The following is a 12,676-nucleotide window of genomic DNA, read 5'->3' on the forward strand; positions in this document are numbered from 1 at the left end:
ATTCCAACTTTTTTATCCCATAATGAATTAACGCATCACATGGTCTACGTTTATCTAATATATCACAAACCAACATTAATAATCTACATGTTCAACTCATGGAGATGAATTATTTTTGGGTAGTCCTAAGGAGATCTTACTGCATCTGTAATTGTCAGTCTTTCCCTAATACTATGGTGATGGGAAATAGTTATGGAATAGTTTCGGAGTTGGACTTAGTAATCTGAATGATAACTTTTATTCATTCATCCAAAAAGCAATCATCACAACGTTGAAAGTAGTTGCAATACAAGTTACATGTTACAACCCGTAGCCCTCGTCTGTGCCCTCCTACCAGTATCATACATAACGTGCCAGAGAAGGTTACTTCTTCTGTTCCAGCTAGCATCACGTGCCGTGCCATTAGAATTCCAACCGTTCGATGAACGCTGTCTTGATTTTTAGACGAAAGATTCTAAAGAAGTAGCAACAGCGGAGACGGGGGCAGCGGGCAGCGGGCTGTGGTGTCAGCAGACGCTGTAGTCATCGAGGAGGAGCTCCGGCCTCGTTGCAGCGGCGGCGGCGGCGGAAGAAGGGGACGGTTGGTTCTCGTGGCGGAGGCAGAGGAACTCCTTCTGGCGGCGGAGCTCCATGACCTTGCGGTGAGAGTTGGAGTGCTGGGTGAGCACGAAGGTCGGGCTCGCCGCGGGCCGGTACTCCGGCACGAGCCGCCCGGACTTGTACCTCACCCCGCACGCGTTGCAAAGCGTCTTCGGCCCCAGCGGCCCCGTCCGCCACTGCGGCGTCTTCTCTGACGCGCAGTGCGTACACCGCCGCACCCCTCCTCCCTCCCCACCTCCCTCTCCTCCTCCACTTTTCTTTCCTCTACTACCACTACTGCTGCTGCTGCTAATGCTCTTAGCACCAATCGAAGTTGGTAGCGAAGACGGGAGATCAGAGGACGAGGATGAGGAGGACGGTGATGGCTGCGGCGGCGGTGTTAACGAGGACCAAACAGCGGAAGGGTTGCTGGTCCTGGACCGCTTGCTTCTAGCAGCGCGACTGCTGATGCATTGGTCCACGCGGGGGTGGCTGTCGTCGGAGGGGGCGGCGAGGCTGGTATACTGGCAAGGGACGTCCGAGAACGAGTCCTCTACAAACTGCGAAAGCCATTCCAGCTCTGCTTCCTCTTCGCGCTGCAACCAAGGAGAAATAAACCCAACCTCAAACACTAGCAAAGGGAGAAACGAACATCTTTGGGGAATTGTACCGGTGCTTAATTACCGGAATATAGAAGTCGAAAGAAGCTTGGAGACGTTGGAAATCGGACGAGGAGTTCGTTTCTGCAGGCAATGGCTGGCTTGCGTCGGCAGAGAAGGGGTTAGTCGGTGCGAAGAATTGGACGTCGGATGCGGCGGCGGTGCCGAAGTCGGGGAAGAAGTGGTGACCGGAGAAGTCGAGGACGTCGTCGACGCGGACGGTGTCGGCGGCGGCTGGAGCACCAGATAGATACGCTGGAGAAGAAGCAGCACCTTCCGGTTGCGCAACCGCAGCTGACGTAGTAGAGGAAGTATCTCCCATCCCCATTCCCAACTCCATACCCAGCGTCCTCTCCCACTCCCACGCCATTAATGCAAAGAAAGGACGCTGCTTCCGCTCCGCTTCCTACGATGGTGCTGGTGGCGATGATGGAAACGAAACAAGGGCATTATACAAGCGACGAGGCACTTGCATTATGGAAGACATTGACACCAACGTGGCTCATGTGCTCTCTGCACCCGATCCATCCTCAAGTCCTCATCCTTTACCCCTCCCCCTCCCCCACCCCCCACGCCCTGCTCTCTTTATATTCTACCACTCTCCCCTCCCTCTGAAGCCATTCGTCCGTCATTCAACTCTCTCTCGCGTAAATCCATCCTTCCTTCGCCCATGTGATTGGGGCATATGTTAATCCGGCCTCGTCTTTTAGAATCTAGAGTACGCAAGAGCTGGAATATATAGTTCACCCATTTCGAGGCCAATGCATATTTTTTCACCGTCATCCCCCCTTTGCTAGCTTACCCGGTGACTTCGGTGCATGTATGACGTGATCGATGCTCACCCGGTGAGTAAAACCATTGTTTAATAGATGCGTTTACCTCTCCTGAGGGAACTGCTCAGGGCGAGATCAATCAGCAGACTCGTGAGGATCGTGATTCCCCCCACTCGGGTGATGAACCAGTACAGTCCTCCTCACATTGAAGAGAGAGAAGAGCACCGTGACAATGGTATCGGTCCAGGGCGGGTTCATCATCTCCTCCCAGATGCTCTCCCCGTTTGAGCCTGCGAGGGAGTAACTTTTGCTTTTTCGTAGGCTCACTCATGTCAGAGTAGGCCGCTGGTGGAAACTGCACACCATGTTTTTCGTGGACCTCCCTAGGAAAAATTTTCTTGGAGCTTCTTATGTCACTTCGCCGTAGGTTCCAAATTTATTTACCGTGTTAACACAGAAACGCCAACCAACTGTCATTATGCTGTCTTTTTATGAGCTACTTGCTGGGCTCACACATCATTACTCTACACCCGGCTGGCTGCATTAATGAGTAAATGACAGCGAAGTTTATCCGCAGTCACTTTTCCTATTACTGTTCTCCTTCAGTCTAAATTACCGGTCGCCTGCGGCCTCCTCCTTGTTTTCTGCTGACTTCAGGCGTACAGCAGCTAACGAAATCTCCAGGGATAATAATCGAGCAACCGTACACGTCCGAAACGAATCCCAACATCTCAATAGAGTGGACGATTCGCAAATGTACGCTGACAATTCACTTGTGCGTTCCGAGATGAACGAAGGATGAAAGAATCGTTTTACCTGATCGCCTGTACAATTGGGATGCAAGCATTGCGTCAACCGAAGCAATCCCTGTAAATGACTCCAGTCATCTCGTTCCGGTGAGAGGAGGCTAACAGGCGACTGCCGCGTGGAAACCTGTCGGCCGACAGATGAGGCGCTGACCAATAAGAAGGCAGTGTTTCCCTGCCCGGGTGCTCGGGCTAGACACAGGAGCCACCAGACCCCCGGTCGCGTACCCACGTGCGATGCTTGCTGTTGGGTCCCGCTGCCTCGCTCGTCGTTGACGAGCCAAGCGGGGCCAGCTGTGCCTTTGGGTGTCTTCGGCTCCCTCTCTCTCCTCTCATAAACGACGCATCTCGAATCTGCCAAAAGAAGCGCATTGAATCACGCGAGGCGTACGGGGATCCCGAGGAGGGAGACGGAATCATGCACGTGCTCCCTCGTGCTGACTCATATGACTTGCACGTGATGAAGTTTTACCAGCTTCGTTTTTTTATTCTATCCACGGGAGAAGGGACATTTATTGTTGTTTCATCTGGGGGCCACATGGTTGCCTCCAACCACAGGGCAGGTGTCCGTCGGGGACATTCCAATGGAGTTGGCTGAGGCCATCGGGGGAAGTCGCATGTGCGAGCGAAGCGTGCATCCAACGTAAGCATTCCACGTGTGCCGGAGGATGAGGTCAACTCGGACCACATGCCTTTGCATGCGTCCAGCGCTGGCTTTACACCAAACAACACTCACAAGACAGCAGCACGCACAATTGGTGGCAAAGCAACGCCTGAGGAGCATCCAGAACTCCCCTTCCTAAATCTTGCTTGCATCCATAGCATCTAAAACCTGAGCAAGGAGAAGAACCGGATGCTGTTGTTGCAAGTTCATGTGTTCAATGAGCAAAGCGAGAGCTCATCGCAAGGAGCCACCGAGCACGCGCGGTTCCAAGAGCTTCTCCGCCAATCCCTCCTCTCGGCACATGGTCGTGCGTGTTTGGGTCTCGGATCGAAGTCAAAACCCCATTTCTCCAGATCGAGGTCATGGGGAAGACATAATTGAACAGGAAGAAGACAAGCGTTAAGCTCGTTTCTAAGCTTAGCGTCGCCGCTCCTCGATGGTCCACCAGCGTTGAAATCCTTGCGTTTTACTCTAAGGTTTGACCGTCCTGCTTAAGCGAAACCACAAGAAATGTTAATGAACGAGCTGATGCCACACATTTCAACGACAACTTTCAGAGCAAATGTGTACAAGTTCAGCAACCCTGATCTCTTAATCCAAGTAACATCTTCATTGCTTGAGAAAACAATGATTTCAAGTCAAAACTGTTCTCAGATCGAAACTATAGTCTCCCTCTAGATTAAGGATATCTATGTTAAGACTCCGATATACGATGAATTTGCACAAGCAAAGCAATTAGTTAGAGAGACAGAGAGAGAGAGAGAGAGAAAGAGAGAGGAAGTTTGGTGCAACGGGGACGACGTCATCGATCTGGCGCTCGGTTGATATCGGATCTCGATAATGGATCCGGTATCGGTTTTTTGTCGGAAGTCCGGCTCTAATTTTGGATCGGATCCTCATTGTTACTGATTGAGATCCGACCCTAGTTATCGTTTGACCTTTCATGAATTGGGCTGTAGTTTTGGCTCGGCCCTTTGACATGTATTGGGCCGACATGCCCCCATCTTTTCTTGGATGGGTTTGGTGTATTGGATGTTATGCCAGATATTTATTTGTTTATTTATATTCTATGTTAGAATATTATTATCAAAGTCACAGTTCTTATCGTTTGATTTTAATTCAACAGTTAAAATTATTCAGTATTTATTTATTTATTTCTTATCATTTGTGATTGAAGATTATGATTGAAATCATAAAAATAGTCTCTTTTGAAGACGAAGGTAACACTTATTCAAAGTATTCCTTAGCAACTACAAAAGAAAATGATCATAAAATACTATTTATATATTGTATCAACTAGCCGAAAGAAGAACCCTTCCCGTCATATCCGTCATTTTCCTACTCCCCTTTATAATTTATGATGGATAACTATGAGGATTATACGTATAAGAGAATATTTAGTATTTTAGTTTTATCAAAAAAATAATTAGAAAATAAAAACGATGGATATAATATGAATAATAAATCCCATCATGTCGAGGGTATTAAAAATAGATAGATAGAAGTGATGGTGCAATCGTACAAATAGATGTTTTAAATATATTTGAAGTTTTTTTTATAAGTTGTAACGTAGAATTATAGGCCCTTAGTTTTGAATTTAAGGACATTAAAAAGTCTTTAATGGTTTTGAAGAGATTCCGACATGATTTTGAGATAGAGGGTCAATCTTTTGGGGCATCACCTGCATTAAGATTGATGTCAAGAGAATTTTTCGATCTAATTCTTCTGATACTTAAGTTAATGATCGAGGACTTAATGGATATGAGTTTTTTTTTCGGGAAGAGATACCTTGATATAATGTTAGGGGTTAGTTTTTATACTTAGTCTACTAAGAGGTAGCCTTTAATTATCTCAATATCTTTTTTTATATTTTGTCTACATGAGCGACAAGAGAGAGACAAGCTCAAATGATCTCTTTTGGACTTTTGTCAATGGAGACAAATAGGTGAATAATGATATGGGCCTTTTCCATGGGACCAATCTCCACTTGGTGATTAGATGTCCTTTACATGATAATTAGGTGTCGAATAATGATTGATCATCAATATATTTTTTATTAAAATAAAATATATTTTTACCATCAAATATTTACTTCATATTTTATTTCATGTTTGCTGCTGAGACTAACATGTCATGATTCATGATTACGAGAAACCATCACCTCTCCTCACACAAGGGAAGCTTTTGAGACAGTATATCTCACAAAGCCATGTTTGTCGTGGTTGGATGAAAGAAATCTCTATCTTCTCTTGGCTTGACATCCGATGCTAGATGACTAGATCATTTCTTATCGTATAGGGGTTTGGTCATTCTTGAAATGATTGAGCTCAAGAGAGAGAGAGTGTGTGTGTGTGTGGGGTACGAGGAATCTATAAATTAATAACAATTTCATCTCTATCAATAAGTGTTAAAGTCATCAAATAATTATTTTTGTTAGAGTGTTTCTCATGTTAAGTTTTTTTATAGCTTAGACCAAGTTTTGATGGAAGATGATGTTACTAAAGAAATTAAGAGAAGAACCTAATATGAAATCAACACACTTTAAATATACAAAGATTCATATACACATGTTTATTTGATGCTTCTATAAAGTAGATAGCATTATCCCGAAACACACTTATTATTAAGTTCAAGCAACACACCATGAACTTTCTAACATTAGAGACTTTTATAACTTGAGGCTTTCCATTAGTCTCCTCCCTTCCAGTTTTGTGGAGAAGTAAGCTTTCATGAACTCTTTGTAGCTCATCGACACATACTTCGGCTTATATCCCTTCACGATCTCTGCAAGAGGACCAATCACCGAATCTTCTCTTGGCCCATGGAAGGCAGCGATCGAGAGGCGCTCTTCCTTGGTGTTTATTATCGCCCGATGCTCGATGCTTTTGTATACGCCGTTGCTCAATATCTATTCCGAAAGTTTTTTTTATTTTTGTTAGAAAATATTTATACGTAAGAAGAGATTAATAATAATAATAATAATAATAATTTTACATTAGTAAATATTGAGATAAATATATTTTTTTGAATTGAATTAGTATCGCACTTGATTGCTATATGTTGATTCTGACTAGTTTGAGTCGAGTTAATGACCTCGATGATATCACCGATGTTAGCGATGAGAGCGCCGGCGAGTGGCTTCACCGGGAACCATTTCCCCCCCTTCCTGATATGGAGTCCTTCAACGTCGTTCACCTGTAGGAGCAACGTCAAGCCGCTGCCGTCCGTGTGTGGCGAGAGGCCCAACACCTCGTCAGCTCTTGGACAAGGGGGATAATAGTTGATCCTCACTCCCTGCGGTTGGTCCTGAAATATAGTAGAGAACTCCTCCGGTGCGACCCCCAGATTCTTCGCCATCACCTCCAGCAAAGATCCTGCCACGCCCTTCAGCTCCATGGAGTAGCAAGAGAGAGAGTCTCTGACGGCATGAAGCGGCAGCAAAGGACGTCATGTACGTAATAAGTACGTAGCTGAACCGCTGAGTAGATGACAGCACAAGAAGTCGAGATAAACCTGAAAGTGAGAGGTTGAGCTGGCCAGAGATCGATGTTCCTCGACTGGAGTGGTCGAGTTATGAGGTACAGCATGTTCGCCCAGTCCAGCTCTTGGTCGTCAGACACGACGAAGGCTTGGCCGTAACCTTCCAAGCTGTTCGGCAACTGCGCAAATGCCTTCTTCTCTTCCAAGGGAAGCTTAAAGAATTCTACTATATCAGCCTTCATGTTCTCTATCGCTTGATCGGGAACTCCGTGATTTATCAACTGTTAGTCAGCATCAACGATTTGTTATGTTGCAGCTATCGATCACACGGTTTCGATCCGTAGATCGACTGACCTGGAAGAAGCCCCAGTCTGCACAGGCCTGGTGGAGCTTAGCAGACTCTTCCCGAGAGAAACGGTGATGGAGGAGCCTGGAGAAATCGATGACCGGAAGCTCGCTTTCGCCGTCGCTAGCGACGGGATCAGCCTTGGCTTCCGGCCTGACGAATCGAGGAGGGACATCAGCCGGGTTTGCGATGGAAGCTGCAAGAGCTTGGACGCTCGGGACGTGAATGGACGATCCCATACGCTGAAAGCTCGATTTGGCCATCTCGCGAAGCGCGCGCCCGCACACACACACCCCTTACGAAGACTAACACCTCTCAGCTCGGTTGGTTTGGTCAGGTAGCAGCTTCGACAACATTTATAGAGATAGAGGCTTCGCTTGGTTGTCTTGCTTCTCAGCCACTAATTTGCCCACCATTGCAGTCTACCAAAAAGCTTATCTCTTTGTAGTGGATTCAGTCTTCTCATCAGCCATCGTCCTACCACTGAAGAAAACTGTAGTAGTTGGTGTGACCTTTTTGTAACAGTAGCATATGCAGATAGATTTGCAAGTGAGACTTTTACTTTACAATGTACTTCAAAATTGTAGTAATTTGCTGTCAACTTTTTGTACCAACAGCATATATCGAACTACAAAGGGATGAGTGGAAAATGAGACTTTGTCTTTCCGCTGCATGGCTACTTAGAAATGTACTGATCCAACCAATATTATAGGCCATGACTCTGTCACATCAGCTGATGACAACGTATCAAAATATTAAGACAGTCTCCTTGCGTAAGAAATTTCTTTCTGCTGCCTTCTACAGGAACATAGTTGCCTTCTACAGGAATATTTTATGGTTGTATAAGTTTTATCGTATTCGTGTTGTTTCCCACTTACTTTAGAAATTTGCACTTAGTGGTTGACAACACTCCCATATCTTCTCTCCGTATTATGTATATATGCTATTGCTGTCACAGTACTCGGACCTTGGATTGGTGGATGTGTTGAATCGATGGTTCTGAGATGTATCGTGCAACAAAGGAAATTGGCCAAGAGAGATACTTGGTCAAATAAAATTATTATTATTATTAAATATTTACCCGACGCTTGCTACAGAAAACGCACCAAATTATTGATCAAGCATTCCATGCCATGAAGAAATATATTTTTATCTCACCATATAAATGGATAATCTTTGTAAGAATTATGTGTCTATATTTTAAATCATATAAGACAAACTAACATGAATGAGATTGGACATCGATGCGATCCGAGACCCTGAGTTATTTAGTCGTGCATCCAACCTTTGATGCACGATGATCTAAGAATAGTCTACACGCATGCTTTTCTTGCGGATAGTACAGCAATCACATCATGCAATGTTCCAACAAGTTCATGTTCCCTAGACATACTAATGGTGTATGATGATCTAACCCTAGTAGCTATTTTAACAGTAAAAGGTTACAGCTGGGAGTAATAATAATTACACATTCAAGAGCTACTCTTTCTGAGATCAAGAAGGATTTCTCCTTCACATAGCTCTGCAGTTTCTTCGAGTCAGAGTCCAGTCGTTATTGATCTACACAAGCAGCAAAACATGACAGTTTCAGCAATCGATTGTAGTTATCACGACACAAATGTGTCGGTGGTGGATGCGGATTAACAGAGCACTTATCTGTCTGATAACATTGATTGATTTAAGAGGTACAACCATAAGTATACCTTACAGAACTGTGTTATTTGCATAACTGTGTTAAAGCATCGTGAGAAGTCCACTTCACATAGTAATCAATTAAATGAAGCAGCTTATCTATGGGAGGAAGCTCAAGGTCATCCCAAGGTGCATTCTAAAAGCGTTTATCATTGCTCTATGGTGCTCCTTAGACATGACTATGTCCTGCACAAGTGATTGACTTTGGGGGATATCTCGATCGACCCCCTCCGATGCTCAAGTCAGTAGAGTAAATGGATGAAGCTTAATAGAGTTCAAAAGAGTTTAGATAAAGCCTACTTGTCCCTATTTGGTTTCAGGGTATGTTTTATATTTGAGCGATCGACGACGTGAGGCCAATGATAGGTTAGGGTGTCCCTTACCCTGGGGATCATTGATATCGGTAACTGATGAGTGCATCATGGTAACTGATGAGTGCATCATTCAAAGGATGATTGTGATGATATACTTTGTACACTTAGTCTGAAATAAGCAAAGGGATGGTCTCCTGTGTGAGTGTTGAACAATACTGCTTGGTTTTAATGCGTGTGGGTGTTCCCTTAGCTGTGGTTGAAGATGTCACCAGACGGTAAGAAGTGGACCTTGTTGACCTTTTCCGAGGGTAGAGACGGACAGGAGCTGGTGGACTATTTTCTTGTCGGTGGCCGCAAAGGATTAGCATGAGTCACCCATGCCTTTACTTAGGTGGCTTCCTTAGCTCAGGTGATGGGACGAGTTCACAGCATCGTTATTTTCCCTATCAGTAAACCACGTTGCATACTCTAACACCCCATGTGTCCATCGATCACCTGTCGAGGTCTCCCTTCGCTGAGGTCGTATTCTGCCCGCAGGCTTTCCCGACGCATGGCGTGGTGGCCGGCATGAGCGAGCAGGAAGGCATGGTGATGGAGGTGGTCATCACCTTAGCGCTCGTGTACACGGTGTACGCCACGGCGGCGGACCCGAAGAAGGGGCCATTAGGGACGGCGGATATGGTCAACTCGGACCACTTGCTTTTGCATGCGTCCAGCGCTGGTTTTACGCCAAACAACACTTACAAGACAGCAGCACACACAATTGGTGGCAAAGCAACGCCTGAGGAGCATCCAGAACTCCCCTTCCTAAATTTTGCTTGCATCCGTAGCATCTAAAACCTGCTCAAGACTGGATTTATGAGAGCAAGGAGAAGAACCAGATGCTGTTGTTGCAAGTTCATGTGTTTAATGAGCAAAGCGAGAGCTCATCGCAAGGAGCCACCGAGCACGCGAGGTTCCAAGAGCTTCTCCGCCAATCCCTCCTCTCGACACATGGTCGTGCGTGTTTGGGGTCTCGGATCAAAGTCAAAACCCCATTTCTCCAGATCGAGGTCATGGGGAAGACATAATTGAACAGGAAGAAGACAAGCGTTCAGCTTGTTTATAAGCTCAGCGTCGCCGCTCCCCGATGGTCCGCCAGAGTTGAAATCCTTGCGTTTTGCTCCAAGGTTTGACCGTGCTGCTTAAGCGAAACCACAAGGAGAACGAGCCGATGCCACACATTTCAACGACAGCTTTCAGAGCAAATGTGTATATGTTCAGCAACCCTGATCTCTTAATCCAAGGAACATCTTCATTGCTTGAGAAAACAATGAATTCAAGTCAAAACTGTTCCTAGATCGAAACTATATTCTCCCTCTAGATTAAGGATATCTATGTTAGACTCTGATATACGATGAATTTGCACAAGCAAATCATTTAGTCAGAGAGAGAGAGAGAGAGAGAGAGAGAGAGAGAGAGGATGTTTGGTGCAGCGGGGACGACGTCATCGATCTGGCGCTCGGTTGATGTCGGATCTCGATGATGGATCCGGTATCGGTTTTTGGTCGGACCTTATATATAAGTCCCGCTCTAATTTAGGATCGGATCCTGATCCGACCCTAGTGATCTTTTTACCTCTCATGAATTGGGCCGTATTTTCGGCTCGGCCCTTTGACAAGTATCGGGCCGACATGCCCCCCTTTTTTTATTGGATCGATTTGGTGTATTAGATGTGACGTGCGATATCTATTTATTTATTTATATTCCATGTTAGAATATTGTTATCAAAGTCACTGTTCTTATCGTTTGATTTTAATTCAACAGTTAAAATTATTCCGATATTTATTTATTTCTTATCATTTGTGAGGATGAGATTATTCCTTTACATATTGAAGATTATGATTGAAATCATAAAAATAGTTTCTTTTAAAGATGAAGATCACACTTATCCAAGTGTTCCTTATCAACTATGAAAGAAAATGATCATGCAATACTATTTATATAGTGTATCGACTAGCCGAAAGAAAAATCTTTCCTGTCGTATCCGTCATTTTTCTAATTCTCTTTATCTTTTATGATGGATAATCATGAGGATTATATGTATAAGAGAATTTTTAATATTTTCTTTCTATTGGAGAAAATAAAAAAATATTAAAAATAACGAATATAAAATGAATAATAAATCCCATAATGTGGATGGCCTCAAAAATAGATAAATGAAAATGATGATGTAATAGTATAATTTTTTTTTTAAAGTTAGCAATGCAGAATTATGGACCCTTAGTTTTGAACCAAGGACATAGAAAAGTTCAATGGGACTCCGAGGTAGAGGGTCTATCTTTCGGAGCATTACCTATACGAAGATTAATGTAAAGAAAATTTTTTGACCTAGTCACTATAATGCTCAAATCAATGGTCGAGAATTTAATGAATATGAGCCCTTTTTTTTTTTTTCTTCTTCAGGAAGAGAGACTCCGACGTTGTGCTAAGGGTTAGCTTTTATACATAGTCCATTGAAAGGGTAACCTCTAATTGTCCTAACATCTCCTTTTATATTTTGTCCATATGGACAACAAGAGGGAGACAATCGATCTCTCTTTTATACATGGTGATTAAGTGTCGAATAATGATTGATTGTCAATATATTATCTATTAAAATGTAATATATTTTTACCTTCAAATATTTACTTCACATTTTATTTCATGTTTGCTGATAAGATTAACATGTCATGATTCATGATTACGAGAAACCATCACGTCACACAAGGGAAGCTTTTGAGAGAGGACCTCTCGAAAATCCATATTTGTCATGGATCCTTCTATTATATTGGATGAAACAAATCTCTCTCTTCTCTTGCCTTCGATGACAAAGATCATCTCTTATCGTACAGGGGGTTTGGTCATTCATCAACATGGATCGATTACACACTTCTCTTGATTGAGCACAAGAGAGAGAGAGAGAGAGAGAGAGAGAGAGAGAGAGAGTACGGTAGGAGGACTCTATAAATTAATAACAATGTCATCTCTATCAACAAGAAATTCAACGAGTGTCAAAGTCATCAATAATTATTTCTGCTAGAGTGTTTTTCAAGTTGAACTTTATTTAAGCTCAGATCAAGTTTTGATGGAAGATGATGTTACTAAAGAAATTAAGAGAACAACCTAATATGAAACCAAGGATATTACGATCGTAGTAGACTGTCTTGTCTTTAGCAAAACTATATTTAGAACAAGTTCCTCCTTGGTTTTTATCATTTTAGGAGAGTATCGATTTCGACTGTTGACAAAGCTCATAAGATCTTAACCATGTAAGTTACTAGGCTCATCAATGTGGGAATCACAATGATACAACTTCGTAACCCAATAATAAATCAATGGTTG

The 12,676-nt window shown here is 43.7% G+C and overlaps 2 protein-coding genes across 2 annotated transcripts; both read right to left on the reverse strand.

The window, feature by feature from the left end:
- Positions 1-215: 215 nt before the first annotated feature.
- LOC135596903 (GATA transcription factor 4-like) lies at positions 216-1,795 on the reverse strand. Its single transcript, XM_065089163.1, has 2 exons — positions 1,264-1,795; positions 216-1,175 (listed from the first exon to the last, which is right to left on the reverse strand). Exons 1-2 carry the CDS (start codon positions 1,606-1,608, stop codon positions 507-509), a joined length of 1,014 nt encoding a protein of 337 aa, XP_064945235.1. The 5' UTR covers positions 1,609-1,795; the 3' UTR covers positions 216-506.
- A 4,207-nt stretch (positions 1,796-6,002) lies between these two features.
- Positions 6,003-7,650, reverse strand: LOC135596904 (2-oxoglutarate-dependent dioxygenase 11-like). Its single transcript, XM_065089164.1, has 4 exons — positions 7,316-7,650; positions 6,995-7,242; positions 6,575-6,899; positions 6,003-6,389 (listed from the first exon to the last, which is right to left on the reverse strand). The coding sequence occupies exons 1-4, from the start codon at positions 7,568-7,570 to the stop codon at positions 6,150-6,152; spliced, it is 1,068 nt and encodes a 355-aa protein (XP_064945236.1). The 5' UTR covers positions 7,571-7,650; the 3' UTR covers positions 6,003-6,149.
- Positions 7,651-12,676: the final 5,026 nt, after the last annotated feature.

Source organism: Musa acuminata, chromosome BXJ1-11 (genome assembly GCF_036884655.1).
Source record: "Musa acuminata AAA Group cultivar baxijiao chromosome BXJ1-11, Cavendish_Baxijiao_AAA, whole genome shotgun sequence".
NCBI classification, from domain to species: Eukaryota; Viridiplantae; Streptophyta; class Magnoliopsida; order Zingiberales; family Musaceae; genus Musa; species Musa acuminata.